We start from the raw sequence: 18,196 nt of genomic DNA on the forward strand, positions 1-18,196 counted from the left end.
GACACATCTTTGTCAGTGAACAAAATGGCAACCTACTGTCTGACTGTCGCCCGGCTCCAGGTTAGTGGCAGATGTTCGCTCATATTATCATATTTGTAGTGGACGGGCAATTATTGGCCATTTTAGTTTAATAATAAAATAATCCTTGTGGTGTGGATATATCGATACTACAACTGGCTCTGGTTGCCACGGGAGAGATGCGGGATAGAGAGTTTAGATTCGTACCAACTTGTCAGGTCATAATGTCTCGAGTTCATTAGTGGTGTCGCTAGTTCGTCATTGCCAAATGAACACAGTCATTTCAACATGATTTTTAAGTAGGCTATATATTTTGCAAAAGATTACCCATTCCGTCATCTCAACATTTGTTCAATGTCATTTGAAGACACGTTTATTACTGACAAGGTTAACGCAAGGTTAGGGCGCATAGCAGCCACAGAAGGCGCAGTCTGGCGACGCATTTAGATCACCATGGACCATGGCATCGTGACATTTCATTTGACCTTTTCATAATGTTGCCATCCACTTCAAAGGAAGGATGAGCTAATTTACCCACTCCTTTCTTACATCGGGATGTGTTGTCCTGTCATTAAAGGATGTAGTAGAGTGATCGGTCTGTATCTCAGCCCTGTGATCTTGAGTGACGGTCGATCCTCGGTTAAAAAGGATCAGTTCCGTTGTTGTTACTTAACAGCTGAGCTGTCCAGTCTCACTCTCCCCTCCCCCGAACGACTCATTTGCACTGATTATTAACTGAACTGTTATTTTGAGACACCTGGTCTGTATGCTTATTCTATCTCTGTCATTGGTTGTTTGTTTAGGCAAGGCAAGGCAAGTTTATTTATATAGCACATTTCAGCCACAGGGCAATTCAAGGTGCTTTACATGAGACATTAAAAGCATTAAAACAAAAAGCAAGACATTATAGACATTTAAAACAAAAGGCAGGACAAATTAAAAGCATTAAAACAAAAGGCAAGACATTATAGACATTTCAAACAAAAAGCAGGACAAATAGAATACAGGAATAAAAGTTACAGTGCAGTATACAGATAAACATAACTCCTCTTAGAAAGCAGTGGCAAAAAGAAAAGTCTTCAGGCTTGTTTTAAAAGAACCAAGAGTTGCAGCAGACCTGCAGTTTTCTGGAAGTTTGTTCCAGATATGTGGGGCATAAAAACTGAACGCTGCTTCTCCATGTTTTGTTTTAACTCTGGGGACAGAAAGCAGACCTGTGCCAGACGACCTGAGGGGTCTGGATGGTTCATAGCATATGAGCAGATCAGAAATATATTTTGGCCCTAGACCATTCAGTGCTTTATAAACCAACAGCAGTATTTTAAAGTCAATTCTTTGATAGACAGGAAGCCAGTGTAAAGACCTTAGAACTGGTGTGATATGCTCTACTTTCTTAGTCTTAGTGAGGACTCGAGCAGCAGCGTTCTGAATCAGCTGCAGCTGTCTGATTGATTTTTTAGAGAAACCTGTATACATGCCGTTACAGTAGTCGAGTCTACTGAAGATAAACGCATGGACAAGTTTTTCCAAATCCTTCTGGGACATAAATCCTTTGATCCTTGATATATTCTTCAGGTGATAGTAGGCTGACTTTGTAATTGACTTAATGTGGCTGTTGAAATTCAGGTCTGAGTCCATGACTACACCAAGATTTCTGGCTTCGTTTGTGGTTTTTAGCATTACTGATTGAAGTTGGGCACTGACTTTTAATCGTTCTTCTTTGGCTCCAAAGACAATTACTTCAGTTTTATTTTTGTTTAGTTGGAGAAAGTTCTGGCACATCCAGTCATTGATTTGTTGAATGCACTTACTCAGCGCTTGTATGGGATTATAGTCTCCTGGTGATATAGTGATATAAATTTGTGTGTCATCTGCATAGCTATGGTAACATATTTTGTTGTTTTCCATAATTTGAGTTAGTGGGAGCATGTAAATGTTGAACAGAAGAGGCCCCAGGATGGAGCCTTGGGGAACTCCCCAGGTCATTTTTGTCAGCTCAGATTTGTAATTGCCTATAGACACAAAATAGTCCCTGTCCTTTAAGTAGGATTCAAACCAATCTAACACTGTACCAGAAATTCCCAGCCAATTTTCCAGTCGGCCTAGTAGTATGTTGTGGTCTACCGTGTCGAACGCAGAGCTGAGATCCAGTAATACTAAGACTGAGATTTTGCCATTATCTGTGTTTAAATGGATGTTATTAAATACCTTAATTAGAGCAGTCCCAGTGCTGTGGTGTGGTCGAAATCCTGACTGGAAGACATCAAAGCCATTACTTAGTACCAGGAAGTTATTCAGTTGTTGGAAAACAACCTTTTCAATTATTTTGCTTAAAAATGGGAGGTTTGATATGGGCCTATAATTGTTCATTTGTGAGCTGTCTAGATTATTCTTTTTTAAGAGTGGCTTGATGACTGCAGTTTTCAGGGTTTGTGGGAACACACCTGAAAGAAGAGATGTGTTTACAATTTGTAATAAATCGGAGGCCATGCAGTTGGATACAGTTTTGAAGAAGTCTGTAGGTAGAACATCAAGGCAACAGGTGGAGGATTTCAGATATTGTATAGTGTCCCCCAGTTTACCACCCATTGCATTGAAAAACTACAGGACCTGAGGAGAAGGGGGCGGGGCTTTATTCAGCTACACAGTGACACACAATTACACACACTGAGTGGCGACACAGCACACAGTACACACGCATGGAATTTTCGGTAGTCATGGTGCCAAGGGACGAAGTCCAAGTGCTCAGTCCAAGTCCTGGTCAGTGACCGGACTAAAGAATTTGAATCTGTTCTTCTGCATGTTTTTTGTATTGGGTTCTTTTGGGAGGAATCCCTTGCGAACACAGGGAGAACATGCCAACTCCGTACAGAAAGGCTCAAAGACCTTCAGTGAGGTGACAGTACTAGGTACTACGCCACCATGCCACACTTGAGCAATTTTGGGATTCAGTGTCATGCTCAAGGTAGAGCGGCGGGTTGGGGATCACAAGGTCCCCGATTCGATCCCAGCTTCCGGAGTGTGCCGAAGTGTCCTTGAGCAAGATGAACCCCAAAATCACTCACTTTTGGCTTGGTGGCGCAGTACCTAGTACTGTCACCTTACATTAAGAAGATCTTTGGGCTTTCTGTGTGGAGTAGAGATGTAACGGTGTGAAAAGTTCATATCACGATTATAGACTAGAGACCAAAATTATCACAGTCATCAGTATGATCGTGGTATTGTCAAATGTGCTGGAAATTCTCTAAAACTACTTAAACACACACTGAAATCATTTCGACCACTTTTATATTGAAAACCACAAATAAAATTAGCAGCACTATGCACTTTTTTTGCTTGAACATTAAAATAATGTGTGTTGGAGACTGTTGCTAACTTTGGTTGATGCTGGACAGTATTTACAGGGAGTTTTTCAAAGCGTGGAAATCAGTTTTAATTATAATTTTATCACAATAAATTCAATTGATTTTTTTTATCATGTTTTATCATTATACTGGTTATCGTTACATCCCTAGTGCGGTGTTTGCATGTTATCCCCATGTTCGCAAGGGTGTGTGTGTGTTTGTGTGTGTGTGTGTGTGTCTCACCGCGTGACAAATAAAGATGTTTGTTTGGTTTGTTTGTCTTCCTGCTCCTCTCTCTGTCCTCCCAGCTCGCCCTGGGCCGGGGTGCGAGGCGCCTACACGTGTCTGCAGCTTTCAGTGCTAAAGCCAAGGTCTCTATGAGCCGCTTTGAGCCCGGCTCCTTCATCAACTACGAGAAGCTCCAGTCAAATGTCGAAATCGTACGCAAAAGGTCAGTCTACCTCTCTTCGTGTTTACATTGGCACCAGCTGCAGAGAAATGTGATACTCTGTCCTGGTAACTCTGATAAGATCCTGGGGGTCTTAGGCCTGGCCTGTTGTGGGTTCATTATTTGACTCCTGTCACGTTTGTTGAGTTTGAAACTGTTTTTGTCTTTTTTTTTTGTATCCAGTTTAGTTTAGCCTCAACTCTCATTCAATACTAACTACAATTATGATACAGCCTTAGTCTTTTTTGAGACTGTCACACTCAATTCTCAATCCTAATGTTATACTGTACCATAGGCCAATATACAAAACTACCATACCATACTCTAAATAACTCTGCCCTCCTTTACCGTCCTCCTCCTCCAGGCTAAACCGACCCCTCACCCTCTCAGAGAAGATTGTGTACGGTCACCTTGATGACCCCCACAACCAGGAGATCGACAGGGGGCGCACCTACCTGCGTCTCCGCCCTGACCGCGTGGCCATGCAGGACGCCACGGCCCAGATGGCCATGCTGCAGTTCATCAGCAGCGGCCTGCCCACGGTGGCGGTGCCCTCCACCATCCACTGTGACCACCTGATCGAAGCCGCGACCGGCGGGGCAGAGGACCTGCAGAGGGCAAAGGTGAGAGGTCAGGCTTTAAAGGTCAAAGGTCAGGTCAGGGCCCTTGCACAGCAGGTTAGGGATGGAATTTGGGGGGGGGGGGGGCGGGGTTGCCCCGTTTAAGCAGAAATGACATGTTTTTCTAACACAATCCTTTTGTCTGTCGTCGTCCTGTTGTCCTTAGGAAGTAAATCTGGAAGTGTACAACTTCCTGGCCAGTGCTGGAGCCAAATATGGAGTTGGCTTCTGGAAACCGGGCTCTGGAATCATCCATCAGGTAGGGGTAACACACACACACACACACACTTTTCTAATAGTAAACAGAAGTGGTTTTACTGTAATATAAAACTTCTTGCCCAATCAGATCATCCTGGAGAATTACGCCTATCCAGGAGTGATGCTGATTGGCACAGACTCTCACACGCCCAATGGTGGCGGACTGGGCTGCATCTGTATTGGAGTGGGCGGAGCTGATGCCGTGGACGTCATGGCAGGAATCCCCTGGGAGCTGAAATGTCCTAAGGTGAATGGAGGGCCTATCTGTCTGTCTGTCAAAATTCACTCATCCAATCAAAATCTCTGCATCCATTTCTTAATGAAGGAATATCACACATTCCCTTCAGTGACGATCATTACAGATTCGAAGATGAGCAATCGCACCTTATTATTATTCCTTTAGCCATAGATTGTTGCTTATATGACTCACGCACGCCCACACACACTCATAATTTGAGGATGTACAAGTGTAATTTGTTTTGTCCCACAAATATCACTAAATCCTGCCCCTCCACTGTGGTGTGCCAGGTGATTGGCATTAAACTGACAGGCAAGCTGTCCGGCTGGACCTCCCCCAAGGACGTGATCCTGAAGGTGGCCGGCATCCTGACTGTGAAGGGTGGGACCGGAGCCATCGTGGAGTACCACGGACCAGGGGTGGACTCCATCTCCTGCACTGGTCAGAGAACCACACACTTAACTGGACACGCTAGCCTAGATTAGACTTTTGTCTAACTTTCCTAAACTAGAGAGTAGACTATACTTCTGAAACAGTTTTTAACCGGCACTATTACTTTCAAAGCAATGATTTCATGATGTTTGTTTACACTACGAAACCTAATATCAATGTATCGTTTCCCTCCATAGATGTATCAGTCCAGTTGATGAATGTTTGTGTGTCGTAGGCATGGCCACCATCTGTAACATGGGGGCTGAGATCGGAGCCACCACCTCGGTGTTCCCCTACAACCACCGCATGAGGACCTACCTGGACAAGACCGGCCGCGGAGGTACAGAGACCCGGGAGACGCACGCGCCCTCATGCTACGTTGGTGCCTCGCCTTTTTGAAAAGATATCAATGTACATCTATAGGTTTTGTATATTTCATGTAAGGGTGGATCAAAGACACCCTTGATAAACACCAGGGAGCACTGATTAGTAAAAGACATAGGCTGCGTTCCGAATCGCATACTTCCATACTACAGGTATATAGTATGCCAAAAAAGGATGCAGTATGTCCCAATACATGGCATGCCGCATGCAGCATGGCAAAAATACCAGGATGTCTTACTACATCTGGTCATATTTTGCAGTATGCAAGCCAGTACACTTTTCTGGATATTCTGACCCACAATCCTGTGCTCTGCGGACATTCCGTCACGTGTGAGTTGCGCCGGTGGCGTTATGATGAATCCCAGCTTTATGGACTGCAATGTCTATGTCCCAATATGATGCGTACTGCATGCAAAGTACGTACTTTCTAGGGGCAGCTGTAGTATGTACTGGTAGTACAAAGTAGAAGTATGTGATTCGGAACGCAGCCAGAGGTCCTAAGGCTCTCATTCTCAGGAAGATTACTTGCGTGGAGGGGAGACGGATGAGTGGGTTTGCATGTTGTGACACACTGAAGGAGAATGACCGCAAAATGAAACGATAAGAGGTCAAATGGGTCTCCTTACTACTGTAGTTCGTATGACACCCTCCTTCTGTTACCAGAGATCGCTGCCCTGTCGGACAAGTACTCTGACCTGCTGGTGCCCGACCAGGGCTGTGTGTACGATGAGGTGGTGGAGATCAACCTGGATGAGGTGAGCACACACACGCGCGCACACACACATTCTGCTGTAATAGGATTGGTAAGGACCCATACCTTGCACAGCGGGCCACTAGAACCTACTTAAAAAGCTTGTTTCATCACCCTGGGCCAAGTGAGCTCGTTTGGTACTGGTTAGAACCGTTAGATCATATGTTTTCTTAATTTAACTAGATAAATAAACATTGATTTAAGTAATATACTGACTTTGTTTGTTTGATGTTTGTTTCTTTCTCTCTTTCTCTCTCCACTCCCTCAGCTGAAGCCCCACATCAACGGGCCCTTCACTCCAGACCTGGCCCACCCTGTGTCTGAAATCGGGGCCGTGGCAGAGAAGAATGGCTGGCCCCTGGAGGTCAAAGTCGGTCAGTGCAGAATCAGATTGGACCGCCGTCCGTCCTTTTATCGCACAGAGTGGCAGAGCACAGTCTGACCCTCCGCTGAGTGTTCTGTCGGCCTGCGCTACCTCCTAGTGCTCCATCAGCCATCAATACAGTACTGTTGGTTAGCTGTTACCTTACAGCACTCTTATCAGTCATTAGTCCCAGCACTTTATTTCAGTACTGGCTATAAACTAGACGCGTGATTGAGTTATGTCTCGGTTACTGGGCTGCTTTGTTGACTGTCGTGTGCTCCAACCTGTGCAGGTCTGATCGGCAGCTGCACCAACTCCAGCTACGAGGACATGGGTCGCGCCGCCTCCCTTGCCAAGCAGGCCTTGGACAAGGGTATGAAGTGCAAGGCTGCCTTCACCGTCACGCCCGGCTCCGAGCAGATCCGCGCCACCATCGAGAGAGATGGATATGTGAGTCCTAGAGGGAGGGAGGGAGGGAGGGGGAGAGAGACAGAGACAGAGAGATGCAAGTCTTGGGAAAGGTCGGGTATAGAGAGGTGGGAGGGAGAGAGACGGAGGTCTCAGAAATACAGTATACTGAAAGTCTTGGAAAGGATCCCCTGTAGACGATCTTCTAACTGTTAACACACTAGAAATGGTGCTCAGAGAGAACAGACCTCGGGCCATGAATGCATCTTGTGGCTCTGTGCTCGCGCACGTGCGTGCAAGCAGGACATGTTTGGTATTGCTGCTTCCGTTAGGTCAAGAGCTTTATCCCAATCCAACGTGTCAACGTGACCTTCCCATGTCAAGATATGACCGTTTCAAGCGTGGTCTAAAATATGAATGGAGGTGAATGGCCGGCTGTGTTTGTGCTGGCGCGTGGACCCGCCCCGTGATTCGGATCCGCTCCAAAATGTAATGGGTTCTATGTTGGCCCATGTTACACCCCTCCACCAAGTTTCATGAAAATCAGTCTGGTAGTTTTTGTGTAATCCTGCTAACAAACAAACAAACCAAGAAACGGCTCGTTGATCTGCCCTGTGATTCGAATCCGCTCCAAAACTTAATGGGTTGTAAGTTGAACCATGCTACATCCCTCCACTTAGTTTTGTGAAAACCAGTCCGGTAGTTTTTGCGTAATCCTGCTCACAGACGAACAAACAGAAAAACAAACAAACAAACACCAAAAACATGACCTCTCGCCCTGCACAGACGCTGAGGCGGAGGTAACTAACGATTGCACCGCAGTTGAGGCTGGGACTGGGGTTAATAGAGTAACTGAAGATGTTTGCGTTCTGTAGGCCAAGATCCTGAGTGATGTGGGAGGTGTAGTTCTGGCCAATGCCTGCGGACCCTGCATCGGACAGTGGGACAGGTAAGGCCTCCTCACAGCTTATTGCATCCATATTGTTTCATTTTAATCATACCTTTCAAGGGCCTTGTTTGATACTATAAATATGTAGTGTAATGTTAGTCAAAGTGCCTCCTCCCTCCCCCTTTCCTTGAGGTCATGTGTGATCTAATATGACAGGATATGTGACAGCATCCAGTCTGATTTGATTTCTCAAAGGAAAGAAGGAAAGATGCATTTCCAGATTATTGAAACGGGTCCTACAGTAGAGGTCCCGCGTCTGTGTTGGAGGCTCAGTGAGACCTGAGATCAGAGATGTCTGATGCTCCTTCCTGTTCCTGTTCCTGTCCAGGCGTGACGTGAAGAAGGGAGAGAAGAACACCATCGTCACTTCCTTCAACAGGAACTTCACAGCCAGGAACGACGCCAACCCTGCCACACATGCTTTCGTCACCTCCCCAGAGGTATGCGCACACACACACACACACACACACACACACACACACACACACACACACACACACACACACACACACACTATTGTTACATCTCCCCTTCTACTCCAGATCGTCACAGCCATGGCCATCGCCGGCACCCTGAACTTCAACCCGGAGACGGACTACCTCACGGCCCCCAACGGCGAGAAGTTCAAGCTGGAGCCCCCCAACGCTGACGAGCTGCCTGCCAGAGACTTCGACCCCGGCCAGGACACCTACCAGCACCCTCCCCCCGACGGATTGGCCCTCAGGGTGGACGTCAACCCCCAGAGCAACCGCCTGCAGCTGCTGGAGCCCTTCGACAAGTGGCACGGAGGAGACCTCCAGGACCTCCAAGTCCTCATCAAGGTCAGGGGTCACGGGGTTAAAGAGCACGGAGCTTTTGGGGTCACAGTGGCGACTGCTTGTGCAACATACTGTATTCTTTCACCGAGGAATATGGAAATAATATTTGATGTGTGGAGTGGCCTTTTCTAGCCACTTGCAGTCTTTTGTATGGTGTAATATTAGGCACAAAATGGCAGCCCTTTACTTAAGTCTCTCTCTCTCTCTCTCTCTCTCTCTCTCTCTCTCTCTCTCTCTCTCTCTCTCTCTCCAGGTGAAGGGCAAGTGCACCACAGACCACATCAGCGCCGCCGGCCCCTGGCTGAAGTTCCGCGGCCACCTCGACAACATCTCCAACAACCTTCTGATCGGAGCGGTCAACATCGAGAACGACGCGGTCAACAAGATCAAGAACCAGCTGACCGGGGAGTACGGAGGCGTGCCCGACGTCGCCCGCCACTACAAGGTAAAGGACCAGGATATTGCATGATGGGTACACACTGGCTACTGGATAGGTAGACCCTCACACCGGTGTTGGCCTCCACTAGAGGCTGTATTGGCCACACCTCCTTAGTAGTGTCAATTATGAACACCCACTTAGCTAGACTAGTCACTGACTCGCACAAAGCCCAGCCTTCTGCTGTTTGTGTTCAGACTTGGGCTATTCAACTTCCAGTGTGAAGATGTCATTTCTATTTGTGAATGTTGAGCCAGAAACCTTATTGCCCTCCTTTTTAGTGGGTGCCGTAGTGTCTGTATCGTGTACTGAACCCCTCCCTCTTTGCCACCAGGCCAATGGGAAGAACTGGGTGGTTGTGGGGGATGAGAACTACGGTGAGGGCTCCAGCAGAGAGCACGCTGCCCTGGAACCCAGGCACCTGGGAGGCCGCGTCATCCTGGTCAAGAGCTTCGCTAGGATCCACGGTAGGTACTGGGTGCGTTAGCTGTGTGTGTGTGTGTGCGTGTGCTTGTTGCTTGTTTGAGAATGAGATCTGTTTAATTGAGTGTGCTAGTGAGAGAAGTTGTTCTCTAGCTCATGTACTCCATGTAACGATGTTCTCACCCGGCTCTCCGTGATCTCAATCTGTGCTCCTCCCTCTTCCTCCCCTCCCTCCTCCTCCTCCTCTTCCTCCTCCTCTCAGAGACGAATCTGAAGAAGCAGGGAATGCTGCCCCTGACTTTCAACAACCCAGCTGATTACGACAAGATCCGCCCAGACGACAAGATCTCCATCACCGGACTCAAGAGCTTCGTCCCCGGCAATGTGAGGAGACCCCTACCGCCGTACTGCTTACATTCATCCTGTCTGTTTAGATCAGACTAGGGGGTGTAGGGGTCGGGGGTGGGGCACATGATACTGAGAAGCCCTATATGCGTGTACAGCTTAAGAGCTGTCTGGCAGTCTCAAGCCAGAACTTCAGACTTGCATATGAACACAATATATATGAAAACTGGCCTTGTGTGCATGCAAAAATCCTAACTGTATCTTTCTACCCCCCCCCCCATCAGCCCCTGGCGGCAGTGGTGAAGCACAGTGACGGCACCCAGGACACGTTCCAGCTCAACCACACCTTCAACGAGACGCAGATCGAGTGGTTCCAGGCCGGCAGCGCCCTCAACAGGATGAAGGAGCTGCAGTAAATGAGCAGGAAGAGGAGGGGTCTTGATAGGAGGAGCCTGGAGAGAAAGAGGATGGGCTTCTGATGCAGTGGAGGGGAGGGGGTCAGAGAGTGTAGATATTGATGATATTCCGTTATCCACTCTAGTACTCTACTAAAATGTCTGCATTGTCAATACATGGCTTCATTCTAAGTGGTATACTCGTGTGGATATCAGAATAGAAATGCTCCTATCAGCTGGTCCAGAGCCAATTTCTACAACCCTCTACATGTTTAGCTGGGTGTAGAGACACTGACCCTGGATCTGTAGATGGGGCTAACATGTTCTAACTAGAGGTGTAACTAGTTAGAGAGAGGGGTGGTCTGGTGACTTTTAATAAGACATGTTTTGGGGAATTAAAGACACACCCCTCCTGTAGATTTAAGCTCATTCTGCATGTGACATTCAGAACCCCTACGCTGTGTAGACTAGACACAAGCACACATTTCACAATGGTGTATTCCGTACACACAAACAGGAACAAATGGAAAACTACAGTACTGTGAGCTGCTATATAATTGTCGGTCAGGCATAAGTGTTGAGGCATATACTGTATAGAAAGGGAAGCTTACCACTGACTGTCCCACACGCGCACTCTCTTCTTTGACCTGAATGATCATTGATATCATAACACTACCAACTGCTGATCTGCCTATGATTCGCGCACGCACACACACACACATACACACACACACACACCATTCATGGCCCGAGGTCTGTTCTCTCTGAGCACCATTTCTAGTGTGTTAACAGTTAGAAGATCGTCTTCAGGGGATCCTTTCCAAGACTTTCAGTATACTGTATTTCTGAGACCTCCGTCTCTCTCCCTCCCACCTCTCTATACCTGACCTTTCCCAAGACTCGCATCTCTCTCTCTCTCTCTCTCTCTCCTCTCCTCTCTCTCTCTCTCTCCTTCTCCTCCTCTCTTTGACCTGAATGGTACAACATGGTCAACTGCTATGTTTTCACTCACAGCTGCAAAAACAGATTGGTCAGGCTAGTAGCTAGCGTCAGATCCACGTACTCCAGCCGCTCACCCTCTTGTCATTGAATATCTGCAGCAGTGTGACGGGCTTCATTTGACCTACCTGTGATTTTGGGATTCAGTAGCCACCGTCTCTTCAGCCTCTATCCACTCGCACGCACACACACATACGCACACCCAGTGACTCCAAAACACTTATTTTTGTGGTACTGCAGATTGTCAGTGTAAACAAAACTGGTTCACCACAAGCTTAGAGACTTGTCTGTACACTGTATTATTGACCCCTCTAGCTTATAATGGACACTGGAACTCCATCCTCCCTATACCCAACACCACCCTACCTACCCAACACCACCCTACCTACCCAACAACACTCCACCTACCCCACAACACCCCTCTCTTCCCACCCTATTCCCACCTACAGTACGGTACCACTCCCAGTGGCTAGGAACATCTTTACTGAACATTATTAACGGTCAAAGATTTTAAAGTGATTATTTATTTTTCTCCAGGAAGGGTTCAGATATGCATTTTCAAGAAGTGTTCATTTTTTTAATTCTGGTTTTGAACGTCGGTTTCGTCAGACAGGGCCGGGGTGTGACGTACATACTCCTTCATGCTGCTTGTAATTTTTGGGCGCCCTTTTTTGCAGGGTTCCGTGTGTGTTGGTCTTTACCCCGCCTGTGTCAAATTAGAGGCACTATAGTGACAGTCCAGTTGCTTTGCAGTGTGTCTGTACCCGTTCTATCAATACATCCATGGTCTGTACGTTCTAGTGCCCCTCCCTCCACCCATGCCTTGACTGAATTGACGGACAGAACACACCATTTTTACTGTTATAATACTCTCATATTGGCCTCTGTTGATTGTTACAATCATTCCCCTCCTCTGGTCCATGCTTGGAAGTGTGGTTCCATGTATATTTAAATGTTTGTTTTTCCCTGTTTTCTTTCTCCATGTATTGCAGAAGTGGGTGCTGCTCAGTCGCAATGGGTTGTACAATAAAATGACATTTAAATTAATATACAGTTGACTCAATTTTGGATTGTTGTGGTTTTTTTGTGCAGTTTAGGGCTGTCTCCCTGCTTTTGGACACCCCTTCACACCTACTTTATTCCTACAAACCTATCATGTCACATTATGAACTCCAATAGGCCTTCTCAGGTGTTCATAGCAAGGATTAACAAATCGTGAAATTGCAATGAGATTAGTTTAGTATCTATGTCACGAGCGGGACAAATAAAAAATATTGCGTCCAAATACGATGCATAAAACATGCACCTTCTGGTCGCTTTTATTTTCAACTCAGTAAACCCGCTACCCCCGCCCCGCTCAACTCCGCTCCTCTCTTTTATTTGAGCCTGAAAGAAAGAGGACACGAAGACCCGCTTGCGCCAAGCAGCAAAGGCGACAGTTATTCTTCCCGTGTCTGTGCGACTTTATTTGACCAAAAATATTATTACTAGCGTTATATAACTGCCAAGAAGTGACATCTGCACATGTGACCGACAGCGGCTTGACATTTTACGGTAAGATAATCGATAAGTCAGTGCCTTGATTTGCACGATTTTAATCTTAGATCATTTTTATACCACATGTGGTTGACAACTTTCTTTAATTTATATGAATTATTCGGTCGAAATGTGTATTTTTTGTGTGAGGTCAGGAGTGTGGGATGTTTACAGAAGCGCTTCTCGGCATGTTCTGTCTGACCGATCAATGAAAGCATCCATTCTCCTCCTGGCCTCAAGCTGGCATACATACAGTAAGAGAATGTTCTGGAATCAAGAAGCCTGCAGCTACGGGTTCGGGAATTATTTACAGGGCTCTGTCTAGAGCTCAATAAATCCGTCTAACCAGCTAAAACCGCTATTTGACAGAGCTCATGGAACAGCATTAAAAGTTTAAAAGGATTTCGACACACCCCTGGTCTAGTACACATGCAGCCAAAACGTGTCTCCCATGCTAAACACGCTGTTACAGTTCCTGGCCGGCCAGATCTACACAGCCTTTCTGTCTAACGCCCCAGTTACTCCTTAGAGATTTCTACAAAACGACTCACCCCAAAATCATTGGCGGGACAGCCTTTAATTATTATGATCACAATTCTTGGTAACGCTTTCTAGCCCATGTCTTACCAGCATCTTACCGACGTCTTACCGTGTAAATCTCTAATCTATGTAATTTCCCGGAAATTATATTGTAAATAAAAATACATTTCTGGTTCTTACTATAGGCATGTATGTTGCTATCTTGTCTTGCAGCTATTTCCTCATCTTACTTTCATGTGATGGGTGTTTGCGTTTCAGCATGTGTGTGCACAAATACACCACACACACACACACACACACACACACACACACACACACACTGTGTCCTCTGTTCTACATGATCTGTACTACAGTGTGTAAGTGAAATGGGATGAGGAGAGCCTCGCCAGCCTGTCTCCATCCTAACCCAGCCAGCGAGGGACAGCCGCTGTTCTACAATGCAGCCTGCTATATTTAGAATGTGGCATTGTTACACACACTCACACGCACACACACACATAATCAGAGAGCGAGAGAGAGAGAGAGAAGCCCTAGGTATGTGGTTTGCGACACATTGAACTCTTTTATCTATCTCCTAACATGGTGCTGCGTTTTCCGCACACTTGGGAGGCCCATTATGGCAAAACCTCTTAAGATAACATACAGCAGAGCTACTCTTCGTAATGCACAACAATACTAACTACACTCAACTCTGTCTCAAAATAACTTGTTTTATTCTAAGCTGGATGTCACTGAATACAGAATCCTCTCCTGGTCTGAGACCACAGCTCCTCAGGGCTTTTGAAGACTGAATACGCAGCGGAGCGATGTTGCAATGAAGCCTTCTGTCTGGGGAATCCAGCGTGATGATGGGCTGAGGGAGGGTAGATGGTCATGGGACGTGGTCAAAGCTGTGGGCACTGCTTGGTCACTCAGCCTCTGTCTCATTATGGGTCCTGCTGCCTGCCTGCCAAGAGGATCGCTGTCTGCTGTTTAACTTCAGTTTCTCATCGTTATTGTTCTCTTCTCCCTCTCTCTCTCTCTCTCTCTCTCTCTCCCTCTCTCTCTCTCTCTCTCTCTCTCCCTCTCTCTCTCTCCCTCACTCTCTGTTTAACAACACAGGTCTTCCACCGACGAGATTCACTCAATCAAGAACTCTCCACACAAACACGCGTGCGCACACGCACACACACACACACACACACACACACACACATACACACACACACACACACACTCCCAACACGTCTGCCATGCAGGCAGTGTAACACAGTGCACCCAGCTGTTGCCCACCTGAGGCCGTCCTCACCCCCACCCTCTCTCCAGGGGGATTCCCTCTCCCACAGAGATGGCAGACTCAGACCCCTCCTCCCCGACGGATGCCCCCCTGCCGCTGCGCTCACCTCGCACCCCCCTGGGCCTCTCCTTCCCCTTCCTGAGGGAGGGCAGTCGGGTGTGGGAGAGAGACAGGAAGCCCCTGCGGCCTGGAGAGCTGCCCAGCCCACTGCCCACCAAACGCACCCGCACATACTCTGCGTGAGTCCCACTAATTAGACATGGTGTGTGTGTGTGTGTGTGTGTGTTGTATAGTATACAATAAAGTAAAGTATACAATAAGGCACAGCAATACAACTCTGGGGATAGTAATTGTAAAATCTGTGTGTGTGTGTGTGTGTGTGTGTGTGTATTTACTATATTTACTGCATCCACAAGCTTGCATAATAATCAATATTTGGTGGGAAGTTACAGAGTACGAGGGTGTATTATTACTGTACCGTATCTGTAGGTGAAACAAATCTCTGTCTCTCTCTTTTCTCTCTCTAATGTTGCCCTCCCCTGTCATCTCTGTTCACCCCCTCCCCCCTCTCAGGACGGTGCGGGCCAGGTCAGGCCCCGTGTTTAAGGGCGTGTGTAAGAACTTCTCCAGGTCCCAGGGGCACGGCTTTCTACGGCCCTCCCACGGTGGAGAGGACATCTTTGTTCACATCTCAGAGTTAGTCAGCTCCTAACGCGTCATCAGCATGGGACTGCTCCAGGCAGCGATACACAAGGCCTGTGTTATTATAACGTCGTAACATGATTACTGAGGAAATACATGTAAAATAAATCACCAGTAAAGCTTTAATCTTCAAAGTGTTCAATATCTATACTCTGTTGTGTCTGATATAATTGTTCTCAAGTGAACATTTCATTGTACATGGTACCTGTATCTTGTTAATATGACAAATAACCATACTTGAATCCTTGTTTCTGCCCCTCCCCTCTCTCCCCTGGTCAGTATTGATGGAGAGTACGTGCCGATGGAAGGCGATGAGGTCACCTACAAGGTCTGCCCCATCCCTCCCAAGAACCTGAAGATGCAGGCTGTGGAGGTGGTCATCACACACCTGACCCCTGGGACCAAACACGAGACCTGGTCTGGCCAGATTATCAGCTCCTAGGCTACCACCAGGGGGTTTCTGGGGCTCAGAAACCCCAGGCTCGGGGGCTCGGGTGTCTGAGGTCTGTTAGGACATGAGGCCGGGGGAGCTGGGTGTAGGGCTGAGGGGGCTGAGGGCTGAGGGGGCTGAGGGCTGAGGGGGCTGAGGGGGCTGAGGTCTGTTGGGACATGAAGCCAGGGGAGCTGGGTGTATATCGGCTGAGGGATCTGAGGGGGCTGAGGTCTGTTGGGACATGAAGCCAGGGGAGCTGGGTGTATATCGGCTGAGGGCTGAGGGGTCTGAGGGACCTTGTGGGTTTGTGCGTACGGCCTGGGGTCTGAGGATACAGTTGGGGCAGAGAATGGAGGGATGGGAATGGAGGGAAGGAAAGAGGGATGGGAGAGAGAGGAAAGGGGGAGGTAGGAATGGGAACAGGGAACAGAGGATGGAGTGCTTATGTGAAGGAGTTAGACAGTAACAAATGGTAGACAAGACTTGAGATGGCATTGAGAAGGTGAGTATGGGGAAATAATTTCAGTATGGTTATTATAAAGTTGCCTGACAGACTTCCTGACAGTTGGGTAAGTTTGAATGTAGGGATAGCAAAACAAAGCAAGAAACCTTGCTAAATGATATTGTTTGATTCAGATGGTTTATTATTTATTTATATATACTTATTTATGTCCAATCTCTATTACAAGGAAGGTAAATGATAGTAATGAGGATTTATTGATAAGTATTGTGTTTCATGCCAATCTAAGCCAGGTTGAAGCTATTGCAAGGCTCCTATGATTCTGCCCCGATAACACTCATTCCAACAGTCATTCAACATAGAAACATACATTTACTTAGTTAAAACAAAGATAATTGTATGTGGTTTAAACCCCATTTCTTATTATAAAACCACACTGATGTCCTCCAAACTAATTCACATGTTTGTTTGTTTTTTTTTCAGTTTGATTTTTTACTAAGATTGATTAAATGCCACTTTTTATTTTCAAAGTGATTGTAACTAAAGAACATACATAATAATGTAAGTATGTTTTTGTCTGTGAGCAGTTGAATTGTGTTCAAGAGCACTTTTATTTGTCAAATCACTGTTTTGCCATGAGGATAAAGTGGAAATAAAAAGTTAACTGTAGTCACACTACTGTGGGGATGTTTCCATGGTGATTTGCATGTTACAAGAAAGTAAATATCTGCCATGGCTTCATCTCTTAGAGAGCCAATAACTCCATATTTTCCCCACTAGGGGTCAGAAAAGCACCAGCTGTCACAGACTAGATGAATTCAAAGTGTGTCACAGGTGAGATTCAAGCCAATAAGGGCAACTCATCACAGGAGCGCTGGAGTGCTGACTAATCAAACAACCTCTGCTAAATATACAATTCTTCACTTACAAACACTTCACCAGGTTCAAAGATCATTCATAAATATTGAACCTGGTCATGGTCAGGGATTCTCAGACTCGGGGCCGAGGGGCTATCCTTTTACCACCCCGAGCCTGGGTGAGGGTTATATATCCGGGCACACCTCCAGGAGCCACTTCACTGTTTCGTCATCCACGCCCGTCAGGCCATGCATTCCATTGGGTGTCCGATATATAGGACAGTCCTGGATGATGTGGTCTGCGGTTTGTTCCTCAGCGCCACACTCGCACGCCGCACAGGATACCAAGCCCCATCTGTGCATTGATGAGCAGAAGCGTCCGAAGCCGGTCCGGAGGCGATTAAGCCTCACCCATGCCAGTCTGGGTAAGTCCATCCTGGTAGGGGAAGGACCGGCGGCTGGGATGAAATCACAGGGTCTGGAGGTGTTTGCCTCCCACTCCGCACGCCAGATGTAGTCCACCCATCCTGCCTCACTGATGTTAAGATCTCTGCATTGCTGCTGGAGATCCCGTGCGGCAGGCACAAAAGGGTGTCTCGACTTGAGACGCTGGGGAGGCTCCGCTGTTGCAGTGAGCCTGTCGTGGAGCAGGTGGTTAGGCTCCACGGCCCGGCAGGGGAGACGTGCTGTGGTGAAACAAGGTTGAGGTCCGCACATAGCTACTCCACAGGGTTGTTTATTGGATTAAAAGTGACAAAGTTT

General features: G+C 47.0%; 2 protein-coding genes across 3 annotated transcripts; both read left to right on the plus strand.

Moving 5' to 3' along the window:
- Positions 1-6: 6 nt before the first annotated feature.
- On the plus strand, positions 7-12,652 carry aco2 (aconitase 2, mitochondrial; the record flags this gene model as incomplete). Of its 2 annotated transcripts, XM_084456210.1 has the most annotated exons (17): positions 7-60; positions 3,671-3,813; positions 4,175-4,433; positions 4,597-4,689; positions 4,777-4,935; positions 5,217-5,367; positions 5,594-5,698; positions 6,406-6,497; positions 6,762-6,867; positions 7,150-7,307; positions 8,141-8,214; positions 8,543-8,654; positions 8,757-9,035; positions 9,286-9,477; positions 9,803-9,935; positions 10,154-10,275; positions 10,521-12,652. In XM_084456210.1, the coding sequence occupies 17 exons, from the start codon at positions 25-27 to the stop codon at positions 10,650-10,652; spliced, it is 2,346 nt and encodes a 781-aa protein (XP_084312336.1). In that variant the 3' UTR covers positions 10,653-12,652. The 2 variants fall into 2 exon arrangements, with proteins under 2 accessions (XP_084312336.1, XP_084312335.1); XM_084456209.1 differs by lacking the exon at positions 10,521-12,652 and having other exon boundaries at positions 25-60; positions 9,803-9,946; positions 10,154-10,248.
- A 420-nt stretch (positions 12,653-13,072) lies between these two features.
- Positions 13,073-16,203, plus strand: csdc2a (cold shock domain containing C2, RNA binding a). The gene is made up of 4 exons (XM_084456459.1): positions 13,073-13,184; positions 14,808-15,221; positions 15,556-15,678; positions 15,964-16,203. The coding sequence occupies exons 2-4, from the start codon at positions 15,034-15,036 to the stop codon at positions 16,124-16,126; spliced, it is 474 nt and encodes a 157-aa protein (XP_084312585.1). The 5' UTR covers positions 13,073-13,184; positions 14,808-15,033; the 3' UTR covers positions 16,127-16,203.
- Positions 16,204-18,196: the final 1,993 nt, after the last annotated feature.

Source organism: Borostomias antarcticus, assembly GCF_949987555.1.
Source record: "Borostomias antarcticus genome assembly, chromosome: 22".
NCBI classification, from domain to species: Eukaryota; Metazoa; Chordata; class Actinopteri; order Stomiiformes; family Stomiidae; genus Borostomias; species Borostomias antarcticus.

Excerpts from the sequence above, each read along its gene's own strand:
- csdc2a (XM_084456459.1), top strand. The coding sequence starts at position 15,034 with ATGGCAGACTCAGACCCCTCCTCCCCGACGGATGCCCCCCTGCCGCTG. Across the intron at positions 15,222-15,555 it reads CGCACCCGCACATACTCTGC|GACGGTGCGGGCCAGGTCAG; the intron begins GTGAGTCCCACT and ends CCCCCCTCTCAG. Across the intron at positions 15,679-15,963 it reads ATCTTTGTTCACATCTCAGA|TATTGATGGAGAGTACGTGC; the intron begins GTTAGTCAGCTC and ends TCCCCTGGTCAG.